The following is a 9,738-nucleotide window of genomic DNA, read 5'->3' as shown; positions in this document are numbered from 1 at the left end:
ATTTGCCGAAATATTTTTGTCGTTTTGAGACCTCAAAGTGACGAAAATAGTTTGGCAAATTAAATCTAAATGTTGAAGTGAATCTAATGGTTTTTGTGTGTTTCTCAAATGGCTTATAAACACCTTCCACGCTGCAATTGTTTTCGTTCCAGCACACGATCTCAGATCAGGTCGCTTGCTATGCAAGTGCATCTCCGTAACACACACATATTAGGGTTATGACTTTTTCACAACCTATGCTATACTATACTATAATTCGATGTATAATTTCATAAAAGTTAGGAAACTAACATTTATTTTGCTTTGTTCAAAAAAACGTCACCCCCAACTTAGGAAATCGATCACTACTTTTGATCGAAATCAGGCAAAATTCTAGGGGGTTCATAACGCCTGCTCAAGTTTTTACGAAACTTGGTGTGCTGATTCAATGCAATCCAGAAATAGTATATCTGAAAATTCAGCTTTCTAGTTGAAGTAGTTTCGGAGTTATGGGCTTTTAAAATTATAATCACTCGGTGGCACTAGATTCACACTTCAGTATTTTCGCTGCCTAAATCTTTGTAAACAAAAGAGAGATGTGGAATAAAAGTATATTTATACATTTTGAAGATTACTGAATTGAAATTGCTCTATGCAAAGGTTCATAACTAGGCTATTCGATAATATACAAAATTAAAAATAATACATAAATACATACTTTTAACGTTATAGGTTTAATTCCAATTTTAAATAACTGTATGAGAAAAAGGGTGCTGAATGTTTGCAGATTTTTAAACATAACAAAGAATTAATATGTTTTGTTAGATAAGATAAATCGAAGCTGTAGTTTCTCCTTCTTTTTACAAACTTCATAAAAATCTTGAAGGCACTTGATTACCCATTCTGCATTCTGATTTGTTCTGGAATTTTCCAGTTTTGATGGCTCTCGACTCCAAAAATTTTTTTCAGATTTCAATGCTTTTTTATGAACTTGCAGGCTACCACATAACTTCTGATAATCATGTGCATTGAACATTTGGTCAGTAAGCCAAAAATCTGCCCAGCTGTAAGAGATGAATCAACAAACATTGAGAAGCAAAACTCTTTTCTCTGGTAGAAGAATAAATATCAAAAGAGCTAGTATTGCTTGAGAATTCCATCTTGCATTACTTAAGTTGGGTATTTTTTTAAACTTTACAGTAAGAAATTTTCTGGTTTCTTCATAGAAACAAAAAACTCTGGTCAAATGAAATAAAAATTTCATGTCATCTTGCCATCCTGCTGATTCAGTATTTTTTTCCTCACCATTTTTGAAATTAGCCTGGAGTTTCTTGTAATTACTTAGAAGCTCTGTGATGAATATTTAATATTAGAAGATGACTTTTTTCTCTCCAAGTTTGTTATCCATTACAACATGAAGAACTCTATCAAGGATATGATGCTGACAACCAATAAATTGCGGTTTTTTCAAACTCTTTTGAGCAAACAGATTGCCATTTCTTTTCCCAGTGTTCACACCAGTTGTATCAGCGACAATCATCTTTACACAGTTCCATAAATTGTATTAATCTAAAACAGCTGTTATTCCTTTCACAACAGTATCGGCTTTTCCCTTTGGTAATTGGAATGCTTCTAACTTAACTTCTTTCTGTTTATTTTTTAAAACTAACATTTGGTATTCTTGGTCATCAATTTGTTTACCATCAAAATGCAATGACTAGCTTTATAAATGTAGTGTTTTCTTCATTTTCGTTTTTTAGTTTAACAACTTCTTTGATAGTCGATCTGAAAACCAAATTGGTAAGGAGTCTTGACATTGATTCCATCTTGAGATAATTGTCGACAAACTGTTGCTGCTTTTTGGGTTGAGAGCTTGGAAGATATTACTAACTCGGTTGCAGTTCCAGTTTTGCTACACTTCCTCCTTGTTTGTGTGGATACTTCATCTGATTTTTCAGACTCTTGATATTCACTTTCAGTCTCTGCTTTAGACGTTGATGATGACACTGGAGTTGCTCTGGTTGAAGTTGGTATTAAGGACACTTTCCTTCTTTTGGATGGATGGATAGTTTTGGAACTGGCTGCCTTTCCAGTTGCATATCCAACCTGTCCCTTGCTTTCAATTTGAAGATGACATAACCTTCTATTCTCACTGCACAGTCATTCACCATTTTCCTTTGTGATGTCAAAAATTCCTTTCAATGAATTGTATTTTCCTTGTTTTACACATTTATCATAGGTATTCAGCACTTTTTCTACTTTTGCTTGTACATTTTGAGTTGATAAATACGGGAAATTTAATTTCTTTTGCCACAAAAAAGTTACTTCTTTTGAAATTTCCTTTGTTCTTTCTTTCCTTCCTTTGATGGTACCTCCAAGGAACAGGTAGCGACCGACAATTTGAAGTTTCATTGGTATCCTGCAGTTGTTTTCCAAAGAATACTCTTCTAGAGTAACAGGTCTTCTTTTCCTATGTGAATCTTGAAATTGTATGAGATTCTTCATCCAAATTTTTTTGATTCTTTGAGTGACACAAGCACTTCTCTTATGAGACATTATTTTAGATACTCTAGTTGGTTAAGCCTACTATTCTGAAAAACAGTTAATATAGTCAAGGTTTTTAGTGTCACCAAAATAAAAAGGAGAAGAAGAGGATATTTCCTAAAATAGGGCCTAAGTAGTAACAAATTAAAAACTCTATAACTCCTAAACTACTTAAACTTGAAAGCTGAAACTTGAGATATACTGCTTCTGCATTGCATTAAATCAGCACACCAAGTTTGGTAAGAACTTGAGTAGGCATTATGAACCTCACAAAAATTTTGCATAATTTGGGTCAAAAGTGGTGTTAGATTTCTTCAGTTGGGGTGATGTTTTTTTTTAAAAACTTAAAATAAAAGTTATTTTCCCTACTTATATGGAATTGTTCATTGACTTTTGATACAGGAAATTGTTTACTTCCAACCAACCAAGGATCACAAAATTAGTGTCAGAAAGGATGATATGATGAAGGATTTGCTTGAATTGAATACACATCAGGTGCAGACATGGCTGGGTGGTTAAGAAGCTCACTTTGGAACCACATGTGTTGCACCTTGAACAAGTGTCTTCTACTATAGTCCTGGGTCAACCAATGCTTTGTGAGTGAATATGGTAGAAAGAAACTGTGTGGAAGTCCATCGAATATGTGTGTGTGTGTGTGTGTGTGTGTGTGTGTGTGTGTGTGTGTGTGTGTGCATGTGTATGTATGTATGAGAGCAGTGCATGCCATCAAAGTGACACTGGGGTAAAATATACAAAACCCAATATACCCATCATGACTACCCGTCTGATAAGGGTACACCAGGCACATGCATCACAACCATATGTGCACGACATGGTGATCTCATATCAAGATAAACAGCACATGACCTCGCTTGTGGGGCCCAGTTAGAATTTTCTTCAGGTCGAGTAGCCCATTCCGTTCAAAAGGTCCCTGAATAAGGTTTGTTTAAGGATGTTGAGCAAAACACCCATGTTTCCAAAGGTGAATTATTCAAACCCCAAAGAATTCCTCTCAACACATGGCTATGATGCTCCCCCACTACTTCTGCTCGTGATCAGAGATGTACATATCGTCAACCACCAAGGGACATACTGAACTGGTTAAGGTCAAACAACTGACAAGCAAATGTGTGGTATTGAGCAGAATATTTGCTGTAGCCCATCTTTTATACCAAGACAAAACAATGTACATGATAACACTTCCAATCAATTAAGATCAGAAACCATGAGAGCCACTGCCTGATGTATGTATGTATGTATGTATGTATATGGTGGTTCAAAATTATGCCGAAAGAGACAGGTGAGAGAACAACAAACAAGATGCATTAATTTGATGCTCAGAAAAAAACGGAAGATGTCTGACATTTTGAGCTTACACTCTCCTACAAAAAAGAATGAGGAGAGAAAAAAATGTATCTGGATTGCATGTGTGTGTGAGTGTGCGTGTGTGTGTGTGCATGCATGCACGCATGCATGCATGTATGTATATATAGATTTAAATAATAAGAGTGAAAAATTGAATATATATATATGTGTGTGTGTGTGTATATATATATATATATATATATAGGTGAATCATTACCAGAACTAAAGAAATTCCACACATGGAAGCAAGGTCTAGAATCGAAGTACCTTAGAGTTAACATAGCAAAACCCAAAGTCTTAGTAAGTAGAAAGGCAGACAGATCACAAATCCCTTCATGTAGATGGCCCTGTTCAATCTGTAGAAAAGGTGTAGGTAGAAACAACATAAGATGCACCCAGTGTAAGTTTTGGACACATAAAAGGTGCAGCAATATGATAGGAAGGTTAACAAGGAAAATAGCTTTTGTATGTGGAAGATGAAGAGGTACAATAAAATGTACAAAAAATAGACTCCATCAACTGCCAGGTGGGGTAAGCTAGAGGTAGTAGATAGCTTCTGTTATCTAGATTACCAAGTTAGTAGTGCAGGTGGATGCTGCAAGAGTGTAGCTGTGAGAATAAGATTAGGCTGGGCAAAGTTCAGAGAGCTCCTACCTCTACTGGTAACAAAGGGTCTCTCTCTCAGAGTGAAAAGCAGATTGTATGATGCCTGTGTGCAAACGGCTATGCTACATGGCAGTGAAACATGGGCTGTGACAGCCGAGGACGTGTGTAGGCTTGAAAGAAATGAAGCCACTATGCTTTGCTGGATGTGCAATGTCAGTGTGCATGTTTGACAGAGTGTAAGCATCTTGAGAGAAAAGTTAAGCTTAAGAGGCATCAGATGTGGTACGCAAGAGAGATGACTGTGCTGGTATGATCATGTGATGCATATGAATGAGGACAGCTGTGTGAAGAAGTGCTGATCTCTAACTGTGAAGGGAACCTGTAGTAGAGGAAGATTCAGGAAGACCTGGAACAAGGTGGTGAAGCATGATCTTCGAACTTTGGGCCACACAGAGGCAATGACTAGTGACCAAGACCTTTGGCGATATGCTATGCTTGAGAAGACCTGTCAAGCCAAGTGAAATCCCAGTCGTGGCTGATGCTGGCGTCACATAACTGGCATCCATATTGGTGGCACATAAAAAGGATTTTTGAGCATTGGGCCTCATGGAGGCAAAGTGGATGAACTCCTTTCGAGTGTTGGACCTCATGCAGGCAATGACTGAGACCTTTGAAGCACCTTTTGTTCAGTTTAGCCACTGATGAACTGACCATGCAGCAGATTGTACTGCCTACTTACCCACCCTTATTATGTGTTATTATCTCTCACTTTCTGTCTCTACAGATCCAAGAAAATATCTGTCAAAAGTTTGCTCATATCATAGACTCAGAAATCAACCTCAGCCCTGAGAGAAGTCAAGCTGTGGTTTCCTGTATGGGGCCTCAGTTTACATTAAAGTACCTGTCTTATCCTTCACATGGACTTCAACGCAAGGTAAATATTCTATGTTCCTTCCTCCCTGAACCTCTTGTGTGACTTTGTTTTCCAAAGTTATGAGAATAATAAAATTAGTTCCAGTAATAAACTGGAGTTGATCCAAACAGAAGTTCTGTCAAATTTGGTCATGTCTCATCAAAAGAAATAATTACAATTTACCTCTGTCATTTTGCTGAAGATTTTTGGATTTAGGTCCTTCCTCATCACTAACAGGAATGAAAATGCATGTAAGTATTATGAGCATGCCTCTCTTCCTTGGATTAAAATTCAAAATTATAACCTTCCCTTCTAAATCCATCTAGCCTTCCTTTGTTTGAAGTTAGATCGTGTAGCATGAAAACAGTTTTATTTTTATGATGAAATATAAAGAAGCTAAAGCAAGTGAAGGTGCATGGCTCAGTGGTTAGAGTGTTGGGCTCACTACCATGCACTAGTAAGTTCAATTCCTGGATCAGACTATGTATTGTTATTGAGCAAGACACTTTATTTCATGTTGCACCTATTCACTCAGTTGTAGAAATGAGTTGTGACGTCACTGATGCCAAGATGTATCAGCCTTTGGGAAAGACATCAGTAGCTTGGGGAGGGGGAGCTGGTATGCATGGCTGACTGCTGGTCTTCCATAAACAACCTTGCCCTGGCTTAGACCTCGGAGGGTAACTTTCTAGGCAATCACATGGTCATTCATGACTGAAGGGGGTCTTTTATCCTTTATAGCAAGTGAAAAATATGAACTGGCCAATAATTTATTGTATTGACTGTTGTGGTGGGCAGGTCTTTGTATGGCAAGCCTATCTAACCCATACTAATATAGAATCATGTTAAAAGTTTGATGATGATGATGATGATGCATATCTTTTGCAGGAGTGCTCTCAGCAGATGTTGCTAGAAATGAAATCATTATTAAGTCAAGGGCTGGCAAATGCTATCATTGAGGCTGGTTATGGGTCACTGGTGACTCATGATACTCTCAGGTAACACACTTTTATTCTGTATTTCTCCAATACTGATTTATGTAGTAATTCAGATTATATTGATGCTATTGGTAGTGGTTTGGCAGAATTGTTAAAGAGTCAGACAAAATACCTTGGGAAATAACTGCTTGGTTTTGTGATTAATGCACCAACCTATCTATTGGTGAACAGCTTTGAATATACAGTTTGTACCTGTCCCATTCTGTTAACCAGGTTCATTGCATGCATGGAGTGCTGAGATATTTGCCTGAATTTCTTCAATCCCTATGGCAAGAGTATGAGGGGAATGGAGCAAATACTGTGGCCAGGGGAGCTGACTCAGCACCAGACAATCTGCCCAATCCAGGTGATCCAGGCTATATATATAAATATGTTCATATTCTATTCTTTTCTTTTTATTCTTTTATTTGTTTCAGTCATTTGACTGCGGTCATGCTGGAGCACTGCCTTTAATCAAACAAATCGACCCCAGTACTAATTCGTTGTAAGCCTAGTACTTATTCTATCGGTCTCTTTTGCCGAACCGGTAGTTACGGGGACATAAATACACCAACATCGGTTGTCAAACGATGGTGGGGGACAAACACAGACACACAAAAACAAACACACACACACACACACAGACAAACACACACACACACACACACACACACACACACACACACACACATATATATATATGACGGGCTTCTTTCAGTTTCTGTTTACCAAATCCACTCACAAGGCTTTGGTCAGCCCGAGGCTATAGCTGGAGACACTTACCCAAGGTGTCACACAGTGGGACTGAACTTGGAACCATGTGGTTGGTAAGCAAGCTATTTACCACACACCCACTCCTAGTAGTATGGGTTAGATAGGCCCTCATACAAAGACCTGTCCACCACAACAGAATTGAGACCCTAATGCTGATGCCAAGTAAAAAAATATATGTATATTTGTATATAAGTATATAATTATATATATATATATAAGGTCTGATCATAAGAATGCATCCTATACAGATACATATATGTGTGTTTGTGTGTGTGTATGTGCATGTGCATGCATACGTGTATGTGTGTGCATGTGTGTGTGGTCTGATCAATAAGTATCCGAACTGTTGCCATAGTAACAAAGCTAAAGTATGCAGAGTAAAGCCGCTTGGCAAAAATTAACCTTGAACTCTGCTGTGCATGCACACTAATTTTTAATGTTCTAGCTCGTATCCGCTGTTTACAGTAGTGCTTAGAAGGAAGGTGTGTAGCGTGTGATCATCGCATTGACCATGACAGAGAAAGTTGCCGTGGTGATACCTGCTCAGAGGCCTGTGCAAAGTTACAGAAAGTGTATGGAGAAGATTGTATGAGCTGCACACAAGTGTACAAGTGGTTCAGATGTTTCCAAGATAGCTGAAAAATGTCAATATTGATGAACATTCTGGGAGACCCACAACCAGCAGAACTGAGAAAAACATCACAGATGTGCATCAGTTGTGAGGGAAAATTGTTGAATCACCATCAATGAGTTATCAAAGGATGTGCAGATTAGTTATGGTTCAGTTCAGTCCATTATCACTGAAGATTTGGGTATGAGACACAAGTCTGCCAAGTTTGTGCCATAATTGCTTTCAGCTGACCAGAAAGACATTTGGGTTTCAATTGCACAAGATCACTTTGATTGTGTTGAGAATGATGAAAAGTTTTGAAAACTTTGCATAGGCGTCTGAGCAGGTATCATCAAGCATTTGGCAAAATTTTATACAGATTCTCTGCTCAACTTTCTTTGTCATGGTGAATGCAATGATCACATGCTACACACATTCCTTCCAAGCACTACTGTAAATATTGGAAGTGAGCTAGAATGTTAAAACTTAGTGCACATGCACAGCAGAGTTCAAGTTTAATCTGGGCCAAGTGGCTTTACTCTGTGTACTTTAGCTTCATTACTATAACAACAGTCCGGATACTTATTGATCAGAACACACACACACACACACACATGTATCTGTACATGATGGATTCTCTCATTGTGAATGATAAATGAGGGTTCAGTAAAATAAAGTGGTAATCATGTTCTGTATGCATAAATGTATCTCTCGAGGCCTGGTGGTGTCTTGCAAAGATTTTGGCAAATGGAACAAGCTGAGGACTCAGTTTGCTTGAGTGTTTGTAGATCATTTACTGTGTGTTTTCTTGAGTGAATGGCAAAGCAGGCTTTGCTTTGTGCCACAAAACCACAATGATAGGCAATGTTTCCATTTAGAGGTGCTGCATTTTGCCAATGTGCCTCCATGTTTGCACACAAGTTGGTCCCGATGTTGGACATATATATGTGTGTGTGTGTGTGTGTAATAAATACTACTACTACTACTACTACTACTACTACTACTACTACTACTAATAATAATAATAATAATAATAATAATAATAATAATAATTTCTTATCTCAAAGAACACTGTGGAGTTCCTGAAGTAGATCCAATGGAAATATAACCCAAATGCTTATGACAGCAGGTAGCCCAAACTGTGCCAGTGTTCTGCTCAACACTTCAACACATTAATTGACATATACTCATTAGTCCAAAATATTAAATATGTGTGTGTGTGTGTGTGTGTATGTGTGTGTGTGTATGTGTGTGTGTGTGTGTGCATGTATGTATGTATATTTAGTTGACAGAAGAGTGGCTGTGTGGTAAGTAGCTTGCTTACCAACCACATGGTTCCTGGTTCATTCCCACTGTGTGGCACCTTGAGCAAGTGTCTTCTACTGTAACCTCGGGCCGACCAAAGCCATGTGAGTGGACTTGGTAGGTGGAAACTGAAAGAAGCCCATCGCATATATGTATATGTATATATATGTATGTATGTGTGTGTATATGTTTGTCTGTCTGTGTTTGTCCCCCCAACATCGCTTGACAACCGATGGTGGTGTGTTTATGTCCCTGTAACTTAGTGTTTCGGTAAAAGAGACTGATAGAATAAGTACTAGGTTTCCAAAGAATAAGTCCTGGGGTCGATTTGCTCAACTAAAGGCAGTGCTCCAGCATGGCCACAGTCAAATGACTGAAACAAGTAAAAGAGTAAAGAGTAAAAGTATATATATGTGTGTGCATTTGTGTGTTTGTGTGTCTGTGTGTGTGTCTGTCTGTGTGTATGTGTGTCCTTGTTTTGACATAGCACAATAGATGTGAATGAGTTCCACTATTCTTTATTTCCGATCTTCTCTGAAAACATATCTGGTCATGGAGGAATTTTACCTTGCTTGGAAGGCGGCGAGCTGGCAGAAACAGTGGTATTTCCTCTGCCACTACGTTCTGAGTTCAAATTCCGCCGAGGTCGACTTTCTGAGTGCTAC

At 38.1% G+C, this 9,738-nt stretch overlaps 1 protein-coding gene across 1 annotated transcript in view; it reads left to right on the top strand.

The window, feature by feature from the left end:
- The window catches only part of LOC106876175 (uncharacterized), a 76,015-nt gene that overhangs the window by 15,558 nt on the left and 50,719 nt on the right, over positions 1-9,738 (top strand). The window contains exons 2-3 of the mRNA XM_052966932.1: positions 5,279-5,428; positions 6,296-6,405. Coding sequence (XP_052822892.1) covers positions 5,279-5,428; positions 6,296-6,405 — 260 coding nt within the window. The remainder of the gene's footprint in view (positions 1-5,278; positions 5,429-6,295; positions 6,406-9,738) is intronic.

This window comes from Octopus bimaculoides, chromosome 1 (genome assembly GCF_001194135.2).
Source record: "Octopus bimaculoides isolate UCB-OBI-ISO-001 chromosome 1, ASM119413v2, whole genome shotgun sequence".
NCBI lineage: Eukaryota > Metazoa > Mollusca > Cephalopoda > Octopoda > Octopodidae > Octopus > Octopus bimaculoides.
Note: the sequence above shows the minus strand (reverse complement) of the source record. Positions and strands in the feature narration are given on the sequence as shown.